Source organism: Cottoperca gobio, chromosome 11 (genome assembly GCF_900634415.1).
Source record: "Cottoperca gobio chromosome 11, fCotGob3.1, whole genome shotgun sequence".
In the NCBI taxonomy this organism is placed as follows: Eukaryota; Metazoa; Chordata; class Actinopteri; order Perciformes; family Bovichtidae; genus Cottoperca; species Cottoperca gobio.
Window position 1 is genome coordinate 5,444,667 of NC_041365.1, and position 26,696 is coordinate 5,471,362.

General features: G+C 40.5%; 2 protein-coding genes across 3 annotated transcripts; one reads left to right on the forward strand and one right to left on the reverse strand.

Moving 5' to 3' along the window:
* The first annotated feature begins 740 nt into the window (after window positions 1-740).
* ndrg1a (N-myc downstream regulated 1a) lies at window positions 741-13,667 on the forward strand. 2 transcript variants are annotated; one of them, XM_029442631.1, is made up of 16 exons: window positions 741-892; window positions 4,596-4,670; window positions 5,378-5,413; window positions 7,601-7,706; window positions 8,019-8,139; window positions 8,502-8,564; window positions 8,664-8,724; window positions 9,396-9,482; window positions 9,591-9,647; window positions 9,745-9,848; window positions 9,949-10,005; window positions 10,109-10,160; window positions 10,657-10,704; window positions 11,190-11,225; window positions 11,543-11,594; window positions 12,157-13,667. In XM_029442631.1, exons 2-16 carry the CDS (start codon window positions 4,614-4,616, stop codon window positions 12,411-12,413), a joined length of 1,194 nt encoding a protein of 397 aa, XP_029298491.1. In that variant the 5' UTR covers window positions 741-892; window positions 4,596-4,613; the 3' UTR covers window positions 12,414-13,667. The 2 variants fall into 2 exon arrangements, with proteins under 2 accessions (XP_029298491.1, XP_029298492.1); XM_029442632.1 differs by lacking the exons at window positions 741-892; window positions 4,596-4,670; window positions 5,378-5,413 and adding an exon at window positions 7,030-7,098.
* ccn4a (cellular communication network factor 4a) lies at window positions 13,457-20,097 on the reverse strand. The gene is made up of 5 exons (XM_029442633.1): window positions 19,831-20,097; window positions 16,547-16,835; window positions 15,647-15,901; window positions 14,603-14,796; window positions 13,457-14,497 (listed from the first exon to the last, which is right to left on the reverse strand). Exons 1-5 carry the CDS (start codon window positions 19,876-19,878, stop codon window positions 14,198-14,200), a joined length of 1,086 nt encoding a protein of 361 aa, XP_029298493.1. The 5' UTR covers window positions 19,879-20,097; the 3' UTR covers window positions 13,457-14,197.
* Between the last annotated feature and the right edge of the window lie 6,599 nt (window positions 20,098-26,696).

Genomic DNA, 26,696 nt, shown 5'->3' on the forward strand with positions numbered 1-26,696 from the left:
TGATCCAAGGAGAGGGAAGGGCTTCCCTTTGTGCAGACTTATCTCCTTTTGGCCATTAATCAAGGTTGCAGGCCTGGCTGCATTCCTAAACCCTCAGCCTCATACAGCCACAGCCAACAATGGCTCAAACCCATCTTAACAAATGTCAGCTGCTTGGATTGCGAGAGTGTAAAACCACCAGTATGACTTCTAGTCCTCAGTTAGAGTGTGATGAATTATAGTTTGCAGTACACTGATGTAAAAAAAAGACAAACGGCATGGCCAAGATTTCTGTCCCCACCCTGTCAGCTCATTATGGATGGAAGGTTACCAAACTAATTGCCACCTAACCATGAAAGTAAACTATCAATGTGTCACATCAGCAGTTGTAAACTGAGTGAGTGACAATGAACACAGCAGTTTGAGAATAATCTCACTTCTTGTTAAATAGTTTTATCAGTATATGAAACAACAGCTACCAAACTCCATTTGAAAAAGTAATTTTTTTAGAAAAGTGAGGAACATTGCAGGGGTTTAATAAATCCACAGAAGTCCCTATGAATCCACAGGCAGTTTGGTAATACTATGAGTGTTGGTGATATATCATAAAGTGGGAAAGGGACTCATTTCGAGCATTTCACCCAAGAGTCACTGTCATCAGCTTCCTCATCATGCAACCGCTGGAAATAGTCAGGCTGTCCAATAGAGAGAGCAACAGGGGAAAGGGGGCCGGGCTGCACACCCTCAAGGCTTTATAAAATTCCCTCATACAGCCGCCTTGCGCTGCACGTTATAAACAAAGCAACGCTTTTGTCACCGCAACAATTTGCGCTATTAAGAGAAAAAAAGTTTTTGTGGACTTTTTTCATTTCAGGAGTGTTCGTCTCAGGACAATCAGAAGTTTAATCCACAGGTAGGTTTCAGGACGAAATGACATTTGAGTATTTTCATTAGTCTGTAAGGAACTGGGCGCTTACTTCCCAGTTGTTTGTTGTTAGTTTCGGAGCATGTTTGCGCACGTTGTTATTCCTGTTTGGAAGCTTCCTTTTTTTAACGTTATACTTTTGCAGTTCATATGTGCCAATGTTATTCGACTACAAGTAATAGAAAATGTCAAAACATTTCAAATATATATCAGAATGTGTTTTTGTGCAAATTTAGGAAATGCAAAACAAGTTATTACGTGTACTTTTTGGGAGAGCATTTTTATGTTTTTGTATATTTCTAAAACTATGTGACTGTTTTATTGTAAGATAGGAAAAAACTGTGTGTAACATGTAAGCAGCTACAAGAACTTGATCATAGATCAACATACTTTTCACACAGTGACGTTGGAAGCACGCACACACACGAGAAGCAGGACGCTTTTAAGGCAAATGTTGCAAATATTACGAGAGACATAATTGCGTAATAAATCCTCTTTGATTCCTAGCCATTATATTAAGAAAACAAAGAAAAACATGCATGTGGGTGTGGGCAGGGGGATGGGATAGTGCTTGCAACTGGCTAAGTCAAAATATGAAAAAGGTAGTCTATTAACATAAGGTATTAATTACAGTCTGCCAACAGATAAAGCACATCCTCCATTGTTACCAAACAACACTGCATCCTGAGTCCTGACCTCTTTTAAGGCTGTGTTTATTTTCCCAGCTTATTCTAATGTTGAGTAAAATCCAGTCTTCAATCCTCTAAAAGATTATGAACCTGATTTTAGAAGGTCTGCTGGTGATACAGGAGATACAGCTGCTTGAACCGGTGATGGTGTGATCCCCTCAAAACACCATGACCCCCACTCAACAACTAACTGTAGCAATGGAGACACCCGCATTTTGATATCTCGTACAATCTGAAAATGTAGGTCTATGACAGCTTAGTACGGCAGGCCTGCTGCCGCCGTGCTGATATTTCAGAACCAGGGATTTGACAGATTAAGTGAGTTCCCAAAGATTAGGGAAGCAATCATTGTTTCTGCAGATGGAAGCCACGGGCTTGTGGATTTAAAACTATATGGAGGCAATGGAGGAAGAAGGGCCTGGCCTTGATCCTGGCTCCCTAATATTGAGACTCGCTGTCCAAATCTAATCAGTACATATGTTTCTCTCTCTCAGGGAACAGAGAACGAGTTTGAGCTCATGCTGTTTTGTAACGTGGATTTTCTAGTTTAAAGTAGTGTGTCATATCTCTGGATCTACCGGGGAAAAACAAGCTCTAATGTGTTACATAGGCCCGCATCAGTGTTGTTGTTTTCCTCCAAAGCTCAAGCCACATTATTTTGCTGTCAATTGAAAACATTGGATTTTCAAAAAGTCTGCTTTTCAGGAATCAACAAATAGAACCTAATCAGGAAAGTTATGGTTATTGTCAACGCTTGAAAGACTAATGGATTATCAATGGACAGTAAGAGCACATATGTGAAGGCTTTATTATCGTGTATGTTGTCAGGCCACAAATTATGTTTATTTCCAATTCATGTCCCGGCCAGTATTTCACCGAAAAGTATTGAAACTGTATTCTTTGTTATGCAGCTGATTTTGGGCTACACATTTCAGATCGTCCCGAGCCTATGCCCTCCCTCTGTTTCCTGTTCATGATTGCGTAACACTGTTTCACTTCTGCCAGGTCAAAGCTGTTTCAGTGAATAGTTTGTTTTCTTCCCCACAGCTACGACAAGAAAGGAAAATACCCTCACAAATTTCAATAGGGAATAAGCATGTAGGAACTGGTTGGACTTGGTTAAAGATAATGTGTTTCTGTTGTCAATGACTCCAAGCCAGTTTTGGAGTGAAGCCAGTTAAAAGAGAGCCCCCTGCTGCAGCAGCAACATAAAACCCCTGTGAGAAAAAGATGCACTGCAAAAACCTAACTTCTCTTTTTAATATATTGTTGAGTCACAACATAAAACTCTTCATCATTTATATGTATGTGTTGAATGTAGCAATGTTCTCCTATGTCAATATCTAACTTTACATCTATGTTTGGCATTAAGATCCTGTGGGGTTAAACTAAAGCACCTCCCTCCCTCCACTCCTCTTGACCAAGTGAAACATTAACTCAGCAAGGTGAGCAGTTGGAGACCCACAGCTGGTGTAAACAGCAGGTGACCTATTTGTCTTAGCCAACTTGCTAACAGGTGGTGATGGTGGCCAAGTACAGAGGGAGTCAGCACTCTGTTTTTGTTGGTAAGGAGCTCTCTAGTTTGGTTTTACATAGCAGTGTTTGCAAATAGGCTTAGAGGATTCCCCCACGTTGATGCATTTTTTTTAAAACCATGAACGTGACTTCTCTCACGTGGCTGCGGAATCTCAGTGGAGGCTGATCTCTTGTCCTCTTCAACAAAGCTCCTGCAGTGCGATGGCGGCCATGTTTTTGAAGGCCTCAGCAGAAAAATGAACCTGTTGTTTGATACTCCTCTTCCTCTGAGCTATTGTGAGATCCGGCTGGCTCCGGTCTCTGTTCTCCCCAGTCAGAGGAGCATTTGTGTGTGTGTGTTTGCCCAGGGCGTGTTCTGCCAGACATCTCCACATTTGAAATGTAATGAATCGCTTCCTCTAAAAGACCTCCTCGCTCGGACGGCCATGTTGCAATCCTGTAGGTCGATGTTGATTAGTTATCTGCTGTGGTTGTATACTAAGACACACGGAAAGACATAGAGCAGAAAAACAGATGGAATCAGTCTGGAAAGGGCAAACATGGCAACCAACCAGAAACCAAGACAAGCACAGAGCCAGAGAGCTGGGGTGTATTGATGGAACCCTGGGTGTGTGTTGCTTCCTGTGTGTGTGGGTCAGTAAAGGCCACCCTTCAGCAGGGGGAGAGAGGAGGGCAGGCCCCTGGCTCTCAGGAGCCACCGGTGCCAGTGCACAAAGAGCCCTTTTAAATGGCTAATTTCATTTGCATGCAGAGTCGCAGCCTGTCCGCTATCCTCCAGCATTATGACCCACAGCACAACCCCCCCCCCTTTTCCTTTAGTTCTTTTCCTCACAGTGCCTTTCTCAGTCTCTTTTTGTTCGCATACCCCTCTTTTTTTCTTTTTAAATATGCTCCCCAATCTTGAAACGATTATCAGGGAGGGACTGCTTCATTTTTCAGTACTGTGAGTCCTCTGTCTTCAAAAAGCATGTGTAGACATTTAGGGCCACAACAGAGTGTTTTAGATATGTTTCAGTATTGTGAGAATTACTCAGAAATCACATTTATTCTATCCCCCCACCTGTGTATCCTGTCTGCCAGGTTGTCTGTGTGTGTGTGTGTGTGTGTGTGTGTGTGTGTGTGTGTGTGTGTGTGTGTGTGTGTTAGCGGTTCACAGGTGTGGCCCGTTATGTGGTCCACATGTTAGTGCAGATCACAGTGCTAGTCTCTGCATGTTCCTGTGACTGTGTGGGTGTGAGTGCACGTGAGTGCACGTGAGTGCACGTGAGTGCGATCAGTATTCTTTTTTTTTATGAGCTTTGTGTGAATAAGAAACATTGTCTGTCATTTGATTGTCTGCAGGTCAGCCAGTTTTACCAAGCCTTTTTCCCACACATTATACAATACAACCTTTTCCATTTGGAGAGGCTCAAACACAGGTTGAACCAGTCACTCACTAACTACTCTGATCTCTCTGATGCCTACAGGCTCTGCTGCTCTTTGAAATGGATGACATCCAGGTTGTTGAGTCCAAACCCCTGCTGGTCGACAAGGAACTGCCGGTGTGTATTCTGAGCAGAGCCAAGACAAACAGTGTTTGAAAAGATTTCTCAGAAAACTGCTTGAGTCCAATATTGCTCAGCTTTGCATCAGTTATACCTGACGAGGTTGCTTGTGTAACTCATTAGTACATCTGTGCTGTAATCAGATTGCTGCATATAAGAATTTGTGCACATTGTAATGAAAACCAAAGGTGCTGTTCACTAAGAAATACACAAACATGATTATGAATTACTTACTATATATCCCTCCTTTTAATTTCTGACAATTTTCTGACAGAAAGTTGAGCCATCAAAGTAATAATGTTAGATATCACACTAACTAACTAATAAGCAGACAAATGTACCATATTCTCCATGTTTTCCAATCATGGCCATATCAGCCACAAGTGAAGATAATTGATAGTTTACAAAATACTAAAGTCTCACATTCTCTAGAACTGTATATTTCTTACATTTCATAGGTTTCACTTACATGAGTAGTAGTAGTAGTTTTGTGTGAAAGTTTCTCTGCAGCACAAGCTGATCTTTGTTCTACAACTACAAAGTTGTGCAGTTAAAATTATACTCGGTGCCTCATGTGACGGAGGTCATATGGATGTGAAAATACATTCAGTGACAGGATGGCGCCCTCACAATATTAGATTATAGCATGTTGCAATGTAATTACATTAGTTTTGTATTTTCATTACACTGTTCTTTCCTTGCAGGGCCTGAGAGAGGCTGTGCAGCAGCTCGTTATCAAGGTATGTTTGCAGACACAAGAAATACGATCCAGCATTTATCATTTATGTCGACACATGATTCCTATTACTGGTTGTGTATATACAGATGTTTTTATTTATTCTATATCTCATTATTTTAGCTTGTTTGGTACCATCTAGTGGTGGATTAAAATAAATAATCTGCCACTAACAACAGTTGTTGCAGTGGCTCATCCATCACAGTGATGACCTTTCATCCGCTGTGATTTTATTAGAACTGAAATCTAATTGGGCATTCACTAATTCAGTCTACTGAGAGTGATGAAACACACTTTGGACAGATGACACAGCTACAGTGCATCAACCCTTTTCTCTCCAGCATATTGACAAACACACACACACACACACACACATTTTGAATGGTATATGGGTGCTGCTGAGTCTGGGGGTCTCTCAGCTTCTTGGACAGCGCTCAGACACACACATTTAGACAAATAAATTACTGTTCTTGTATGAAGAAAAATGCATTGACCTCAAACGTAGTGGCTCCAATCTGAAAGATCAGAGGTTATGGGTCTTCTTGAAAAAGCTTGATCTTTCACTAAGCTTTTGCAAGAGCTTTGCCTTTAACAGCTGTTTGACTTACTATGGTGTCACACTGTCATGTTAGACGACAGGGCAAAAAAGGGCAAGTGTTAGATATTGTTTATATTCCAACAATTTGTGACATAGGATTAGTTGAGCGTGGCGATATTGTGGCTTCACCTCTGACATTCAAAGTGATTGCATATGCACTTACATGCCCACATGTTGTGTAGCAGGATTACCATGCCTGTGTATCCTGCGACGTGCTTCAGTGCACTCAGTAGAGGCGTAGGTGAATCCTTAGGTGCTGCCGTGCAGTGAATAGGTTAAATGTGTCAAGGGCGGATCCCATGCAGTCAAAACTGGTTTGAAAACTATCCAATAGGTCATCTTGAACATTGTGCTTGACCTACAAGTCAGGGATCAAGAGTGTATATCTTATATATATATATATATATATATATATATATATATATATATATATATATATGTATATATATATATATATATATATATATATATATATATACAATTCTTCAAATACACACACATCTTAATAATTAACAACATGTAAAGCTTTTATATTGAAACACTGGTTTTATAAGCACTGGCTGTTTATGGGGTGTTTTTAGGAAATATTTATGACTGATTAAAAGTCTTTGTTTAACTCCTTCCAGCATTTGCTGCTATGTTGAATTCCCCTCCCTCATGAACTCACCATGTTTTTTCACGGATCACACACACACACACACACACACACACACACACACACACACACACACACACACACACACACACACATATTTACTCATCATGTCAACACAGTAGCCAATGCCCCTCTGTCTGACATTGGTTGATCCAATTTAGGGATCTCCATCTAGAGTTAGCTTGTTTTGACCAACATGCAAGGCACTATGGGAGGCCAGGAGCTTAGGCCAACTGGTAAGCAGTGGGGGTATAAAACACAGCTCCCAGAGCAGGGCTAAACAACTTCAGAGGCTTACTAACATTTGGAGGTATTGCTCAGGGAGCCACTGCGACTACACTTTATTCAGTAGCGAGCAGCGTTAAACTCCTCGCCTGCAAACATGGTTTTGGATGATTCTGATGTGGAAATGATTGTTGCTGAAATTGAAGTCAGCGTAAGTACACTAAAGGCTTTATTGAAATGTTTGTGCTGAGTAGTTTCCAGTACATTGGGGGGATTATGCTCCCTGCTGGAGGTGTAGAACAGGTGTCAGCGCTGAAAGAGAATAGTTTTCTGTTTTGTGGCTTATTAAGGAATGGACTGGATTTTAATAAGTGGAAGATCTTTGTAATGTTTGTAGTTTGTTTGTAGAGTAGTAAAAAAAAACATACAGAAAATGCATACAATGAAACATTTAGTGAATGCATCATTAAAGATAAAGATCATTTGGTAATTATATGTTATACGTTTAACATGCATTTAAAATGCAATGTGGGATGCGTAATTAGGTTTGACATATCCCTCAGATACTGAATATAATGTTGAGGTGTAACATATTTTTAAAATCTTTTTAGCTTACAGCAGAATTCCTTGATTTGTTTACTTGGGATGTTGTTAAATTGTTTTTCATTCACACATTTGATGCTAATTTTGCTAATTTATTTCCGCATCTATAGGAGCATGACGTGGAGACTCCTCATGGAAGAGTCCGCTGTACAATGAAGGGTGTTCCCAAGGGTGACCGACCAGTCATCCTCACCTTCCATGACATTGGGCTGAACCGTAAGCTTGGCTCCTTATTCAGCTCAATGTTCGTGAAACATCTGTTGTTGTGCCTAAAGCCATGGGGTGTTTTAAATTACCATACCACGTGGGTCCAGATTAGGTTCAGTCAGCTAACTCTATATTATTGACTCTATTACATTACATTATCTAAACTCTTCCAATCTTACTGATGGATAGTGTCAAATATTGTAAGGCACAACAAATGCATGTTATACAAAATCGAACAAATCTTACACTTATTCTCCGGTTACTTATCGGCCATGTATCACTCATCCGCCTCCACCTTCTTCTCCTTCGACTGTTTTCCAGACAAAACCTGCTGGGACACACTCTTCAACCATGAGGACATGACAGAGATCATGCAGCACTTTGCTGTTTGCCACGTTGATGCCCCTGGGCAGCATGAGGGAGCTAACACCTTTTCCACTGGGTGAGCCAGGGAAGCACAAACACACACACACAAGCAAGCACTTAATTTATGTCAAGCTGTCTGTGAGCTTTGACTCGGCAGGTAGGTCAATCACCGCGGATATACTTAAGATGACCTAAATTGACAAGTATGTTGGAGGGACAGGTGTTTATCTCGTTTTGCCTAATCTCTGCTTTGCTGGTGGGACTTTGCCTCATGTTAACACTACCTGAGTTGAACATGATATGAAAACAGATGGTGAAACACAGATGGTTATTACAAACTGATATCAACAACACGGAGCAATATAGACCGGTGATTAGATAATGGCTATTTTTAAATTGTTAACTATTAATTTGAACAATATGCTTTTGGTTTTTCAGATACGAGTACCCTTCTATGGACCAGGTCTCCGAGACCCTCCCACTGGTGTTGAAGCACTTTGGGTAACTTAAGCTGCAGTTTTCACACTGACACTTCACACTCAAATTTAAGAGTTTTTCTAACCTGTTGTTCTAACAGTACCCGTATATGTTTGACCTCAGGCTGAAGAGTGTTATTGGAATGGGCATTGGAGCCGGGGCCTACATTCTGACCAGATTCGCTGTAAGTCTCCCCCATCCCCTCTCCATCAGGCTTAATAATGATTAAATTAATGATTTTAGGATTAACACAGCCAGCTAATGTTTCTTCTTTTTGCTGATTTTGGCTCTATAACGCTGCTTATTGCTTGAGCCTGCTGAACCATAAAAGCCTCAGGAATGTTCTAGATCAGCTCGACACTAACACTGTGCTCAGTAGGAAGTCTCACTCTGTTGACACAAGGCTGACAAAGATACAACTTTTAACTCTTTGCTGCCGCCGCCTCTCTAACTAAATCAAGTTTTATGTATTTATTTTACTTAAAATGTCCAGGAAAGCCTCTTTGTAACACAGAATATATTACACAATTAGAATTAAACAGAAATTCAAATATAAAATAATGGGGAAAGAAATTGGATGCAATCATGTAAATATTTTGATAATCGATTAATTGTTAAAATACATTGCATGCAAAATTAACATTGGATTCCAAGAGCTGTCTAAAATCGTAAAAATAACCAAGACTAATCCAAAGCATGCCTTTATGAGACTAACACATATTGAGATGTTCAAATACACCACAAATATTGGCAGCTTGAAGAGAGAGCAACCAGGGTTTTGCATGTATATTAAGATAAATGCAGCAGTGTGTGTTACATTAATAAATCACCGATTTCATGTTGTGTGTATTTTAGCTGGACTACCCGAAAATGATAGAGGGGCTGCTGCTCATCAACATCAACCCATGTGCTGAGGGATGGATGGACTGGGCTGCACACAAGGTAACGCACATTAACAGCTAAAACATACACACACAAAACATTTAAAAAATAATTATCAGGAAACTAATAGCGCTGCATTAAAGGTACATTTTGTATTTATGTCTTCAGATCAGCGGCTGGACCCATGCCATGCCTGAAATTATCATCTCCCACCTCTTTGGAAAGGTACAGATTCAAATTCTCTTTGTGTTACAGAGCTGTTCTTTGTTGTTAGTCTTTAGGTCTCAGTGAGTTAAACAGATTATGTGTTTGGTCACAACAGGAGGAGATCCACAACAACCAGGACATGATCGGAACATATCGCCACCACATCATGAACGACATGAACCAGTTTAACCTGCACCTCTTTGTCAAGTCTTACGAAAGGTAAAGAAAACACAAAAAAGTCGAGAAAAACACCAACTAAATAGAGATAATAATGAAAATAGACATAAACATTTTCTATAACATATGTCTGTCTCTACAGTCGGCGAGATCTGGAAATTGAGAGGCCGATCCCTGGAAGCAGCGTCAGAACCCTCAAGTGAGTCGTCATCAAGCAACAATCAGCAACATCACCTGCTTATAGTAAAAATATAATATATCACCAATGCTGATTTGTAATTGCATGCGTCTCCCTTATCCAGGTGCCACTCACTGCTGGTGGTTGGCGACAGCTCTCCTGCTGTGGAGGCTGTGGTGAGTTGAGACACAATCTGTCATTCACACAGCCGTTAACAACAAGACTCCAATGCTAATGATTAGACTTTCCCCAACCGTTAACCCAGCAAAACGTGGTTTCCATTCACTCCAGTCACCTGCTAAAGCCAAAGAGATACGCAAGATTAAATGCTTAAGAACAATAGTATAACATGACGTAGGCAAGAACAAAGTTGGGAAGAGAAGTAGTTTTAATCTGTTAAAGGTGTGAGAATTGTGTGACTGTTACTGTTCGTAGCTCGGGGTGGCTCCCCAAATCCCACAAAGACCATGACTGATTTGTTCGGAAGTATGAGCCATAACTAGTGATTATTAGTGATACATTAAAACCTTACTTTTAAAATTCAAGTTTAAATAATGTTATGTTTGATTTCCCATTATTTTAGCCAAAGCAATTTACATTTTCAACCTGCAAAATATGATAACTTATCATATAATATACTTTACTGAATAAATGTTTACTTTGTACCTACAGGTCGAGTGCAACACCAAGCTGGACCCAACAAAGACTACCCTGCTTAAGGTAAACATGCCTGTTTTTCTCCCTCCGTCCTGCCCCCTACTCCACCTCCTGCCCCATATCCTCATTCAGATTATAATAGCCTTGGTGGAAATGAATCGGCTGATAAGATTCCAGTGGCTCAGCATTTATCTAGTGATATATTAACCAGGGGTAGGAAAGCTGAATGCCTCCTCAGAGGCGACGTGCGCAAGCATATCGCCTCTTACGACACAATTTGGTGCAACTGACCCACTTGTGTTGGCCCATGGCAACCTTTTATGATCTACAACTGAAACCAAATGGCTCTTCGAGCTAAAATGGGCACCATTTATTGGGGTTAACTGTTCAGGGTCTTGAGGTAGCAGGGACAAGGTGTTTGGCGTGTTCAAATGGGACGTGTCGAGTGTAATGGGGGGTAATGGCGTGTGTCCACCGCTGCGGGAATGTACAAGCGGCAACATGCTAAATGCTAATGTCCTCTTTTGTGTTTCCCCTCCTCTCTCCAGATGGCTGACTGCGGAGGCATGCCCCAGGTTGACCAGGTGTGTACGTCTGTGTTTGTGTGACATCAGTGTGTAATGTTGTCGAGCAGAGGGCTGGATAATCGGTGCATGGGGGGGGGGGGTGACATAAGAAGGTTGCACTTAAGAGCATTAGCAAGTGGCAGACATGAACCACAGTTGTCAGGTTGTAATCCTCCATCCTGTGCAGCACCTGCTCATAGCAGCTGTCATATTTCAGACCGTGAGCCGTAAACTGCTGGATGAGAGATTGAGTCTGTCAATGTTATGTAAACACATGTGGTAATTAATGACAAGAGAACTAATTATCTCCCTACTTGTGTTTTCTTTCTCTGCAGCCTGGCAAACTGACAGAAGCTTTCAAGTACTTCATTCAGGGCATGGGATACAGTAAGTATTCAAGACATCACTCACTCACAACGATCCATGTACTCACTGGGGGGTAACTTGAACTCAGCCTAAGGTCCAGATGTTTGTTGTACTACAGTGTGCAGAGAACAGCAGTGGGAGAAGTAGTCAGGTTAAAAGTAACACCACTCGAGTAAAAACCCTGTATTCAAAACTGAATTTCAGGAAAAGCATGTGACTCTTATCATTAGCAGTAAAATGTACTTAAATTATGGAATTAAAAGTTCCCACTATTTAGGTACAAATGGCCTGTGTCACAGTTATGGTTGTATATATTACACTATTCATTTCAGATATATAAACAGCATCTGAATGTTGTAGTTGGTCAAGATTGAACTGTTTCCAGCTATTTTATATATAGTTTTATAACAATAAATTATATTTTGTAGGTTCATTATAGGTTTTGAAATTTTAATCTGCACAGAAACGAGTAATTAAAGGGTTGAAAAGTACAGCATTTCCCTCTTAAAGCATGAAATGAAGTACCTCAGAAATGTTCTTGAGTAAATGTACAGTGCATTAACTGAATCCTCCTTCTCCTCAGTGCCATCTGCCGGCATGACCCGCCTGGTCCGCTCCCGCACCGCCTCCGGCTCCAGCGTCACCTCCTTCGAGGGCAACCGCTCCCGCTCCCACACCAGTGAGGGAAACCGCTCCCGCTCGCACACCAATGAGGGAAACCGCAGCCGCAGCCACACAGCCGACAACCAGCGCGGCCGCTCCCACACGGACTCCATGGACGGCTCGACCAACAGCAACGTGGACCAAGCTGTGCCCAAGTCCACCGAAGTGTCCTGCTAAGTGAACCTTCACTCTCCGGGCACCCAAACCTCTGAAGATCACTTCGGTTTCTGCTGCGCTGCCTCTAACTGACACGCAGACACACACATTCCTACGCACATACACACTGGTGTGGAGAGGGACACTAAGATAGCCTACCTGGTATTGTACCTGCAGACTATTCAGTGCAGCTGAGATGCCTAAATTAAAACACATGATGTCTTATGAGTGGGAGGTCAGGGTCACATGTGTCTGTTTTATCAATAGTCCTGAGCTCCTTGGTCAGGTGAGTGTATAGTTAGGGGCAACGCAGCATTTTGGGACACCGAAGCAGAGAACATCGGAGTAAGCTGTGGCTACGAGTAAACCAGCTTGTACATTTATCTCTCATAATCTCTCATGCATATTAAAAAAAATGTTTTAACTTCCATTTCTGCATTCCCTCATCCCGTTTTTAACCATTTTTACCATATTGACAAAGCTTTTTCAAATATACCTGACTGTAAATGACTGTTTTCTGTTCTCACTGTAATTGTTTGATCATTTATTCTTTATTTTCCATGTCTGAAGTGTTGTCGTTTGTACGTAGGAGCAGATTTGTAGATGTGGGGAGAGAATGGGAGGCACTTGGATGAATAAAATGGCAGTTTAGCCTCACACATTGCTTTGAAAAAAGAAGGGACAGACTTCAAGTATATCATGTATATACAACAAATAACATTGTTTCACCCTGCCAATATCCATTATCCTTGAGTTTTCTTTCTAAAATATTATCTGTTATTTTAACATTTTATTTGTTTGAATCTTTTTAGGAATCAAACCATCATTTCCAGTTCATTCTAATGAGGCTGTACGCTTTGTCTTTAATCAAAACACTCTGAAACACAAAATTCAAAATGTTTTACATCGTATGCTTTATTAATGGATCATGGCTTCAGACAAAAAGGTTATTTTTTAGTTTTTTATGATGATTTCTATGCAATCAAGCACAATGGAACAAAGAAGTGCCACGGAATTGTTCTTTTTTTAGACGTGATGCTCCTATGTGGTTGTGGATTTTTGGGTGATGTTAACACGAGGATAGTCATAGAACTTACCGGACACCTTCTACTCCTGTATTTTACTTGCACTACAATAACATTTTGCTTTGTAGAACACATACACAGCTTTGTAAAGACGCAATGCACAACTGTCTAATGCTGTAGAAAAGCATTACAATTACATAACAGTTTGTATTTATTAAAAAACAAATGACAATAAAAAACTTGTAACTGATCTTCCCTGATCCTGTCGTTATTGCATATTTGGACATGTAGTCCTAAAATAAGGCTTTGTCTTTGGCATCTCTGTCCATTTCTGCCTTTATTTACATTTATTATATAGCAAATTTCATGAAATATAAAGAAAAACATCTACAGTAAAGCCTTATTATCTAAGTTGACGTGTGTGTTTAAAGACAGACAATGTTGACTGCTCTTGAACGCATCTCAAGAACATAGCATATGTTACTACATATGCAAAAAAGCTACATAAATAAATTAAGCATTTGATATTTCACACATTCACTGGCTGAATGTTTTCATTTGCAAAGCAGTTCTTCAAATATTTTTCAAAAGCACATCATGCTTTATGAATCCAATCCGGAGACACGTATATGTTTCATATTTACAGATTTTTCCAATAGGAAAAAAAGACCATAAGAAAATCCCTTGTATATAATCCATCCAAATACAAATACACAGCATAAGAAAAAGAAGCCTGAAAGAAAGTGAGGCTCCTCACACAGGCAAAGAGCGTGATTCATGTTAGTTCATGATTTCTGGGTGACTATAGTAACTCTCCAGCTCGGTGAAGATGTCGTTGGGGTTTTTGCAGCTGAGGTTGCAGAAGCAGGCCTGGACCCAAAGCATCTTCCAGGTGAATCCCGTCCCGTTGGGACACTCAAACTCTACGTCGATGGTTTTGGACTTGTAGGGGATGCAGCAGCGCTCATCTGTGCAGACGCCGCAGTATTTTGGCCTGTACTGCTTCCTGCTGGTGCAGCCAGAGATGGTGAGGTTTGAGGGCAGTTCTTCCCTGTAGATGTTCAGACATATCTTTCCCGGCTGATGGAGGATAGAAAGTAGAAAGACGTGAAGTCTGGGAACCGTTTTAACATCCGGTTTTTATCATGCAAATAATGGGTTTGACTGTTTAGAGAGAATTACTACCTTGATGTGTTTGGTGATGTCGACCTCACAGGGTCGCAGGTTGCACAGGCGAGACTCTTTGACCAGCTCACACTGCTCGTTGGCGTTAGAGATCCTCAGGGACAGGCCGCGGTCACAGGACTTAGAGCAGGGGCTCCATGAGGTAGTCTGGGTAATGCAGTTCTTGTGCCAGCTCCTGGTCTCAGCAGGGGAAGCTGTATCAGCATAGAGAAGTGAGGTAAATAGATCGTGTCTACAAACTGCTACAGTTTATTTTAGATACACTTTGAGTTTGATGTTTTATATTTAAATAAATAACTGTATAAAATGATGTTTAAGTATAAAGTTAGCAACGTAAATATTTAAACTGACGACAAGATCATTTAAACATTTTTATTGAGGGCTAGTTGAGGACAGTTCCTACATTTGTATTATGTTACCAAAAGAAGCAAAGGAACCTCCTGCTGTCTGTTTTTAATCTAAATGGTTGAATTGTGTTTGACTTGTAATCTGGATCTGATTTGTCTCCTTATGCAACACAAAGAGATCTTCGTTCACATTGATCCCTCAGCACTGCTGCAATAAATGACTGGAAACTGGACATGACCCAGAAACTGTGTGAGGGCTTCCACAGGAAAGGATTGGTTTGTCCCTGCACACACACACACACACACACACACACACACACACACACACACACACACACACACACACACACACACACACACACACACACACACACACACCTTGTGTTCCTTCTGGACTCACATAACTACAGATGTTTGTACTGCCGAATTCAAACACAGCAGCTGCCTTATATCAAAACAAAACAAACAAGTGTATCCATCTACTATTGTACTTGTTAGTTAGCACTAATCTATTATCACAATTATCCAAAGAGCATTTCCTATGATTTGCTATGTGATGCATTTCAGTGGGCTGGAAAGAAATTTTGGGATTTGGCAGCACTATGGGGATTTGTAAAAAAAAAAAAAGAGAGTTTGGAAGATAAAGCTCAACAGAATAAACTCCTCCTCTAGTGTCTATATATCCAAAGCATCCTACTTTCTACTGCGTGTCGCGGCGCCGTCTTGCGCCCTCTTTTGGGTTCGTCACATATCCATTGCTCACAGCATTCTCCCCGAACTTTGACCCGGCGTGGGCTTTGGCACCACACCCGCGGAGGCTGGGACTCTGTGCACAGCCCCACACAGCCGATGGCCCCGTTTACACACACACACTGATATTTACAGCTTGGCTTGAAGCTCTGCCCGTTACGGTAGATCACGCCATCATGCTCGCAGCCTGTTCCCACCATATCTGGCAGAGAGGAACGACAAGCAGTTACATAATATACAAGGCAAACTGCAAACACTTGAAAGCTATATTAATGTCATTGCATTTATAATCCAAATAGTTAGGAATTTAAATATCCTTAGAGGTAAAAGTATGTGACATTGTAGGATTCATGACTTTCTGTTGCAGGATAACACACAATAGCAATGCTATGAATGATCAAATACATTTTGGAAGTGACTTATTGTAATGTCCATTATGTGAAAGTATTGTCACATGATCCACATCACATTTGTGGACATGTAACTATTGTCTGTGTGTTTGAAGTGAGTTCATTCAGTAGGATATCACAGAGCAGCAGACATAAATATATGCTGTCAAAATGCCTCATGCCTACTAAAATAACAAAGAGAACATCAGAGGAGTAGTTTGCATGTTGGTGCCTGTGGTACCGAGCAGACAACATCAAACTGAATCAGTATTCTGGTCAAGTGAGACCTGGGTTGTTGCTATGACAACCAGTGTTGATATGGCAGCAAACACAATCGGGCCTCCTGTGGTCTGTGCTGCGGCGTAGACAGTAAACCTAAAATACATCAGAAAACAAACTAAAACCTGCTGTGTGAAATCTGTTGTTTGTTTTGTCGGGTTTTGGTGAGTGACACTTACATGCACACACTCCTTTTTCGTACCTAGGCTTGTCCGAGCTGTAGTCACAGTACAGTCCCTTGTGGTAGTCGCATGTGTCTGCCTCGTTGCACACCTCGCCCACCTGGTGGGCGCAGGCCTTGCAGCAGTCACAGCCGTCCATGAGGAGGCTCACGCCCGGCGGACAGGTAGGGGGGACCTTTGGGCACTCGCAGGGCCAATTGCAGTACTGCGTGCGGTTGTACGGGTCTGCCGCTGTGGATGTGACAGCTGTGGCACGCGGCATGGCAGTGGAATTCTGGGAGTAGGCCTGGGGAGAGGAAAGTTAGAGTTTAACCAGCAAATTTCACTAAAATAAAATATTTTTAGACACGGTATGACCTTCTCATTATGCAATCAATTCATCTCTGTACCATCATGAATGAACCTTCAAGCTTCAGGCTTTAGTAGCTACTCTTACATTGTTTTTGCAAAATCAAAATGTCATCTTTTATTACATATTATATGTATTTGACCCCATGTGGTCAATCAATATTCTTAATATCCTTAATCCTGAATTATTTGATATACCTCGCCCTCTTTGGTAACCCTGTCTCAGAGAGCTGCTGCTTTCTAATGCTCTGAAACACCTACGCTGGTGAAACACGTGACAGTCTGTTCATGTTGTGCAATAAATCAATAAAGGTTATAAAAACGTATTAAACACCCAGTGGAGATAATCGTTTTAAATCAATGACATAGTCTCTCCTTGTATGCACTTAACACTCTGGAAGTGTTCCATCATCATATTTCAAATCTGCAACTGTGCTGAGCTGTAACAAAATCCTGCCAATGAAACTTAATCAGCGCCCTCCCCCCCCTCAGTGTGTTTTGACTCTTACAAGCAGCTCTGTGAAGCCAAGATCACACAGTTAACAGCTCTGTGGCTCTTACAAGCAGATGTTCTCACTGAAGCAGTCCACATGTGCCACATTAACAGCCTAGCACTTAAAGGTTAGTTTTGGACAGACGGTGCACAAGTCTCAGCAGAGGAAGCATGTCTTCATTGATTTAGAATGTGTTTTTCTGACAGCGGATTACATCCTTTTAGACACTCTGCTTGTTTGGAGAACGTGGCGTGCTTGAGAAAAATGGCAGAAGATTGTTTCTGGGTCGTCATCCAGTGAGAGAGACACAGAGATGTGCTTCTTATGCAAAGAAAAGTTGACACAAATATAAATCCTTAAAACTAATATGGAACTTTTTTTGGCAAAAATAGAAGATGTCAATTTTCCCTCAACTCACATTAAAATAATAATAACAGAGTTAGTGATTAAGACACATTGAACCCTTTTGCAGACACCATGTCCATCATAATTGCCACACGGGTCTAGACAGGGAGGCAAACTACATTGGAGGTCCAATATTGCCTGTATACTCATAAATCATCATTTCATTCATATGTTCAGAGCTCTGCGCTTTAGTAAGGAGCTACTGATCCATGAAATACACACACACATGCACACACACACACGCGTACATGCATGCACACTTAACTCGCAATTAATTTTGAGGAAACGTGCTTAATCATCTTATGCGAGCCGTACCCTGTGTCATATCCCTGAGCTTGTTCTTTGCACTTCAATGGAATTATGTTCATATTAATAACTGGTGTGCACAGAGTTGAAAGCTAATGCAGATAAATGAGTTTTAATCATAGCCGTGTCACAGTGGCATTCCTCAAAGGAGTTCATTTAGCCTCGAGTTATTAGGCTAATTTACAGAGAAGGAAGAAAAAGAAAAGCTGTCCATCACTCTAACAAAGACAGGAGAGCGGAGAGAGGTGGATGTTTGATAAATTCATTTTAAAAACACGGGGAAAGCCTAATACAATCATAAGCCTTGAATCCTTCATCTTTGCTGACTAAATTCTGCATGATTTTATTTAAGTATTTAAATTTTATTATAAGTATTTAATCTCTGGCGAAGTAAAAGGGCAAAAAAATGAGAGAAAAAGATATTTAAGAAAACTTGAGCAAGACATCAAGAACTAATTTAGTGATCTCAAAGTATTCTGATTTCATACATTTAGATATTCTTGACGTAATCCTTCAATATTGTCTTCTCTTTTAACGTTTCCCAGTGTGACTTTGCTGTCCTCATTGATGATGATGATGATGATGATGGTGTTTTTCTGTTGATAGTAAGGACTGATAACCTCCTTCCCCTGCTGGTTTGAACGTTTGACCTCTGTTCTGGACAAACCCTTCCTCAGGGAAGAGGGGAAACATTTGAAAAACATTTATTTTCCAAAAAGACCAAGGGGAAATGGACAAACTGTCACTGCGATACTGTTTTGTTAAATTTCCCTCTAAAAGCTTCTGACGTTTAAGAAACATATTCATACTTTAAAGTCATGAAAGTAGGAAGGATTAGAGAAATAGCACTACTATAGGACATTTTTTAAATAAAATAAAATAAATGATCATGTTCACTCAATATCACAATGTTGGTGGATATTATGCGAAGGAAATTAATTAATTTTCCAGTTGCTAAAATGTCTTACAACCGGCAAATGTCTTCTTTATTAATAAATCACTGTTTTTTTTATTTTACCCAAACATCTAATTTCCCAAAAGATGATAGATTATGGGGGGGGGGGAGGGGGGGAAGATAGATGATAAAGGAAAACGTTAACGAAGCCATTTAAAAAAAGCTGTTTCCTCTATAACCACGAGGTGGCACTAAAATATAGCACACGCTGGAAAGTGAAGCTGCAGTGTGGAAACTGCCAGCATCTCACACTGCAAGTTTAACCTCCGGGATGATTGATGACAAAACGACTTATCTTCAGAAACATTTAGAGGGAATAATGGAGTCCAGGTTAGTCAGTCCATTTAATCAAGCTTACCCTGTCACAAGTCAAGAACACTTTCCACAGGCTGCACTGACTTCGCCACATATACAGATCTACAGCCAACTAATTGTTGAAGCCATTACATTAATTTATGTTGCCTTGAAGAACAACGTGGTTACTATAAACTTGCCAAGGATAACTTGCAGGGATACAAGCTTTACAAATACTCTATAGAAAAAAACAAAAACTTTAAAAATTAGAAGTCACTAAAACTTACTGTGAAGTACAAACACACTGTAAGTCAGTCGCTTTTCAAGTGTTATCTAGGAACACTGACACTTCTAAATGGGTAATAGAGATGCACATTTTCTGAATAATATTAACCTCACTGCTCCTCTGCACCTTGAAAGTGAGTATGCAGATTGCTCATTAAAAAAAGACTTTTTAAAATATGTATCCTGCATCCCACCTGTTGAATCCCGGCTGCAGTTAGAATCCACAACAGGAGCCAACTCATCACTGGTGAGGAACAGCAAATGCATTGAATCCAGAATTAGTCCTGATTTAATCGCGCGACATGCCCGCTCGCCCCAGGTGTGCTACATCCTCGTCCCGTCGCTGTCATCTCCGTGCACCTCTGTCTGCGTCCGGACCGGGGATGACAGCCTGTTAAAGAGTCCGGGCTGACGTAAGGTCTGAGAGGACGAGTCCTGCATACTGCTGACAGTCAGGGGATGGTTTCTTCTCTTTCCCTCCGCTCCACTTTGCCCCGATCCTCCTCCTCCTCCTCGTCCCCAGCACTGGCAGCCCCGGTGGTTATTGGGCGTGTCTGGAAACCCAAAGACACTCAGGGCCAGGCTGAGGTCCCTTTGACACATGTGTTACTGTTGCTTCATTTAAAATTAAAGGATAGGTCCATAATATTTCAAATATATCTTAAACACATGCCAAAACACATTAAAATAGTTATTGGTTGCTTTAATGGACGCTCATCCCCATGCTGGCTGTGGGAGAATCTTTCAGAATCAGAATCAGAAATCCTTTATTTGTTCCACGACGGGGAAATTTACGTTGTTACAGCAAAAGAGCAAGAGAGTAAAGTGGCGAGTACACAATAAAATATAATAAAATACAGTAACAGTAATATAAGTACAGAGTCATTGGAATTTTTTTTGTAAGAGTGAATATTGCACATGACAGTGGTAATTGATAGGGGACAAAATCCACTTACTCATTCTGTGCAAAAATACATCATTATTTTAAAATTTCTATAGTGCTAAATTCCCTCTTCCTTCCATAACAATTCTTTAAATGTGAAGTAGCCTACATATGGGCATGTGAGTGTTAATACAGATGTAAATTCAACACTTGAGGAACATCTGGACATTTTATACATCATCATTTAGCTCACACTGTCACATTGGTTTTGCAAATGTTGTACATTTATTTTAAATTCTGCCATGATATAAATGTAAAATCTGAGACAAAATGCCACTTCTTCTGTGTTTACTGTATTGCAGCGGTGTGGACTCGAGTCACATGACTTGGACTCACACATTTGAAGACTTTACACTTGACTTGATAAAATCAAAAAAACACCTTGCAACTTGACTTGGACTTTGGACTTGGTTCAAAGTGTAATTCTGAGCCACCTTCTCCAAATAAATAGGGGGCAGTATTTCCCTACTGGGTTCATACAATCTAAATTCATCAATCATAAAACACATCAGCTATTAAAAAGGCCAACTATAGTATGTTAACCTGTTTATATTAGTTGTAGTAGTTTGTCATATTATTTGTATTCTACCTATTAAAGAAATGTATTCTTTATATTGTGTATTGTATTCTATGGCTATATATATATATATATATATATATATATATATATATATATATATATATATATATATATATATCTCCTAGTGTTGATATATTTACTGTGTGTGTTTTAATCCTGTGTAAATCAGTCTGTCAGTTAGTTGATTAGACCAAAGTGCTGAAACTCTGAGAGCTGTCCTAAATGACACTGCTATCTTATAATCTTCACATTGAGCTTAGATATCTGTGTGCTTACTGTGGCACTGGGGGCCTGTACGTTCCGTATAACGTTATGTTTTGAAAGTTAGTATATTGGCTTGGGTCCAGGTGGCAGAGACGAGGTAACAACTCATGCTTGGGTTTCCTCCTCCACGCCGACACAGTATTGCTTCCCGGGAGGGGAGCTACATCGACTCACTATCGCTTCCATTATGGGCTGGTGCTAGTCAGTGCTATGTTTTAAGTTTAAATTCTGGCATATGTTACACATTGAACCTTTACCATCAGCCTTGTTGTTATTGTTACTCTCCAATAAGTGTCACTGACGTTTCATTTAACAGTATCTCATCTCCTCTGGACGAAGCTCATCTGTACGCTCTTTAAGGCCAAACTACCTCAGACCACAAACATTGTTGAAACAAAGCAAATAAATATACCCTCCAGGTTGCCTACCTCCTACCTGCAGTATCTATTTTAAGGCTGGGTCTGCGTCTGGCCCACAGATGTTCAGTTTGAATCAATGATGTCATCTATCTCAAAGTCTGCTACTTTGCTTTCCTTTCACATTTTCCTGGAAATTAGAATGTTTCTCTTTGAGATGACGCAGAGCAGTGCCAAAAGATTTCCACTCTCCACTGCTATTTAACCATATGGAAAATGTATTTGATCAAAGTTATGCTCGACCTCATATGTCACTGGTCTGCTGATAAAAAATATCACTTGAAATGATCTAAACCCGAAAGCAACAGAGAGAGAGAGAAGGAGAGAGGGAAAGAGTGATAAATGAGCAAGGTGTCCCAGGTCTGAACCCCTATTATTTACAGGCAGTCCTCTAATCTCTGTCAGAGAGCTGTCAGCCTTTAAGCTGATCTGACGACCAGATCCGACGCCACAGCACAATGTACCCACTCTCTCTGTCTCTGGTGCTCTCTTTCTCTCTCTCTCACGCTCATTTCTCTCCAGCTTTACTTTTCCATATCTCTCACTTTCTATTGCTCTCTTTCTTTCTCCAACACATGAAGACATACAAGCAGATAAAATAACTATCAGATGATACAGTGAGAAATCAGTTCAGTTCTGTCTTTCATTAATGTACTTTTTAATTTTTTTCATGCATCTTCATTCAAAAGTGAAATATTTTCTATGCACTCATTTTCTCTGTCGGTCCTTCTCTCTGTAATCCTCTAACCTCTCTCTTCTTGTCTGTCACAAACTGGCTCTCTCACGCTCATGTCAGCATCTGTCCTCTTTTTTCTGGTCTGATACGATAGCGGTAGTTAGTGTTAACTGCTTCACATGGACCAATAGTATGTATCATTAGGTGACGTCCATCAAAGCTGGCGCTGCGTGCCAACTCTTCTGTGTTATTCATGTGTCTGATGTGGCTCATTCGGCAAAAATATCTCATAATGAAAGCCAGAGGTGAGGTGACTAGTGCTTCTCACATGAAGTGGATGCAGGGCTCAGTTCGTCAGCTGACTTGAATTCATAGTGTTTAATGATTCAGTCGAAGTTTAAAGGGGAAAGAGCCAAAACAAAAAGCTCATTTATTGTCTTTAAGCAATGGATTTACATTAAGGGAAATATTTTTATTCACTTTCTTGACAAAAGTTAGATGAAAAGATTAATACCACTCTCATGTGTGTACGGTAAATATGAAGCTAAAGCTACCAGGCGATTAGCTTAATTTAGCATAAAGACTGGAAACGGGGGAAAACTAGCTTGTCTCTGTCCAAAGGAAACACAATCCACCGACCAGCATCTCTAGAGCTAACTACTTTCATTAACACAGTATATAGTATCTTATTTGTTTAAACTCAAACTATTTCCTTAAGTCATGTCATCACTGTCAACCAGTTTAGAAACAGTAAGCTTAGCTAAGCTAAGCTAAGCTAAACTAAGCTAAGCTAAGCTAAGCGGCTGCTGGGTGTAGCTTCATATTTAGTGTACAGACATAAGAGTGGTATTGATCTTTTCATCTAACTCTTGGCAAAAAATCACATAAGCGTATTGTGCAAAATGTCGAACTATTCCTTTCATCCCCTTCAGGCCTTGAGGATATCCCAGCATGCATTAGGTGGAGAGCTGGGAACACTGTAGGTCAACAGCACTAATCATTGACCCCCCTGTGTCACCCAATATTAGTATGTTCACCCCTAGACTCTTTGTGGGCATCACATTCCTGTATGTGAGGCAGAATAAAACACAGCACCCCCTGAGTACTGTGCAGTATCCGCCCCATGAGAGTGGAGACGCCAGTAAAGAACTCCAGGTATAAAAGTGTGATAGATGGCTTGATCGCGGGAGCCGACCATCTATGACTCGAGTCAAAATCCCCTCATTAAAATCCCCTCAACTCACAGAGAAGCCTTGAAGTGAAACTGTGTTTTGGAAATCTTCGAGCTTCAAAGTCAAGTGGAGTCGGTAATCCTCCTTAGAATGGGAGACTGAATTTACAACACCTTGAGGCGACCAGAAATTGCTGAGGTGACACGTAAAAAAAGCACACAGCACACCACTAGTGTGGGAACAAATTCAGATTTTTCTTTTTCCTCTGCAGTTAGTGGCCTCATAATAGACTGTAAACCTCTTAAAACAGCAGTGTGTTTTCTCTGCAGCTTGAAATAGCTCAAGATCAGAACAAACTGCAAAAGCTTACTGACTGAAAGGATTAGAATATCTCCTAAATAAAATAATAAATAATTAAAACAAGCACAACAGGAAAAATATCCAATAACTATGATGAAGACATTTTAAAGGATTAGTTTTCTCATTTTGGGAAACACATTCTTTTCTTACCTTTAAACTTGATTGAACTTTTTGAGCCATATGTAGGCCTTTGTGCTTAAAGTATAGGAGTGGCTTGTTTGTTTGTGTGTATGTGTGTGTGTGTGTGACAGAGAAAGGGCATGGCAGGCTGTGCTCAGACCAGTCCAGTAATTATACTGTCTTTATATAGATGTGGTCTGAAACTCATGGACTGAGGGAAACTTCTGCTGTCTCCACAGATATGAGAGTCCTGCATGAACTCGAAGCGGTTTAATAGCGAGCGATTCCTAATGCTTGCTGTAAGTATTTGTTAACGTTGCTTACCTCGCTACTTAAACATTTTTTATTAGCCTACATGAAATGCTCTCAGCATGTTTTGTATTAATAAGGTTAGGTTAATATATATATATATATATATATATATATATATATATATATAAATAATTGATGTATTATTCCTTTGATAGATTGCACACCTTTGTATATATAACATCTTTTATTTTAATTTTTCGGTCCAGTGATGTCGGCTCCGTATAATAGGCTTTGTATGAAAAGCGGTTTGTTATGCAAATGCATGTAGACATTTCCACCCTCAGGAACACACAGCAGGGGCTAAAAGCTGAACAATAATTTTCTTTATGATTAAAATAATTCAGAACAAAGGCATTAATGACTATCATTATTCTCTCTGAGCCGATGATTTCCACTCGCTGACCCAGCTGGGTTAGATTTATAGTATACTTTGGTGAAACATTTTTGTCTGACATTTCCTTTTCCTTTCAAAACCTGATTTATGATCTCCTCTTTAACTGTCTGCAGCTACACACCTAGACAATAACAGAACAATCAACATAGTACTCGTCTGACTAAATGGAAATAAGAAGTTTAAAGGATGCAATCTTTAGTCCTATCCCTATAAGAAGCTTTTGTTTTGCAAAATATGCTTGTATCCTATTTTAAGGCAAAACTTCTGGATTCTTCTCCAGACATTATCACTACAGTAAAAGTTAGACCAACTTCTTGATCATGATCTAGTAAAACCTAAGAAAGAGAGTTAAGAATTCACCAACACCAGCCGATAAAGGACTTATACAGGCTAGATGCATCATTTGCCAACAGGATGGAGTTTAAAGGAACATTTCAGTGTTGCGCTGAGTTTTATGTCATCAAAAATGTAAAATCTTTGTGAACATAGCTTTGGGGCTCAGGTAAGTTGAGCTGAAATTCCTCACCTCACGTTAGCCTTGTTCTGTGATTTAAGTCCAGGCTCAGACATGCTTCATGTGAATGTATTGCACATGCTGGTTCTGTGCCTACAAGCAATACACTGTGTGTGTGTGTGTGTGTGTGTGTGTGTGTGTGTGTGTGTGTGTGTGTGTGTGTGTGTGTGTGTGTGTGTGTGTGTGTGTGTGTGTGTGTGTGTGTGTATGTACAGTATATATGCCTAGAACATGCACATCTCTAACACACCGTGCCTGCATCGAGCTTTTGTGCTTCTTTGTTCACTTGTTTAGCTTTTGGCAGGCGAGAGGTGACGTGTAGACAAAGCAAGGGACTTGTGATGATCTCAACTGCTCTCAAGATCACGACTTTTAACAAAAGCTGTCTTTTACAGCATCTGTGTGTGGGTCAACAGTAAGCAGCCCAGTGAGGCGTTTACATTTCAGCTCAGTATGGCTTTGGCTTGAATTCAAACCAAACACTGGTTTGAGTTCCTCTTAAATTTGTGTAGACGTTGACTTTTTCAAAACCACAAACATGTTTTCTTTTTTTTTATATGTGTTGGTTATAAATGGCAGATTTGTTGAGGTCCTGGCATTTCTTGATAGCATCAACTCAGCCCACTGTAGGAATGCGATGTCATAGATTGTTTACCCTCGATGATCTGCTGTCTCCTTGGGTTGTGTGGTCTGAAAAAAGCTTACCATTTGAAGCCAAGAATCAGCAAAAGGTGCTATTTGACGTACAGATGGGTACACAGCTCTGAGATCGACTCTGCTGAAGCTTTTCAGCAGCTGTTTATCACAATCCCTCAAGATCCTGTGCATATCCAAACAACTGTAGGGCTAAATGACTTTGAGGCATTCTCAGGCTTTAATGCCAGATCTCTTACATCGACAACTAATCCCCTCACTCAGCATTCATGGACTTTGGCACTTTAGCAGGTATTTACCTTCATTCTGATACGATCAAGTCAATGGATGGAAATCACAAATTTCGAAATGCTGGAAGAATCACATGCACCATTAGTAGCACATGGAAAAGTAGAATAGGAAAAGAACATTATAATCAGTGTGAGAGTCCAGGCTGTATTATCCGCTCCATCTGTTGAGAAATTCAAAAGGTTAAGGGGAACTTTGGAGCCGTCGTGGCTAAACGTATTTTCTCAAAATGGTGAAGCCATAAACGAGATTTAGAGCTCATCCCCGGAGAACCCGTCACAGTGAAAAGCTCACTTTAAACATCTGTCTGCTTTATGCAATCACAACTCTTCACAAACCTGCAGGGACCAGTTGAAAGTGAGACTGT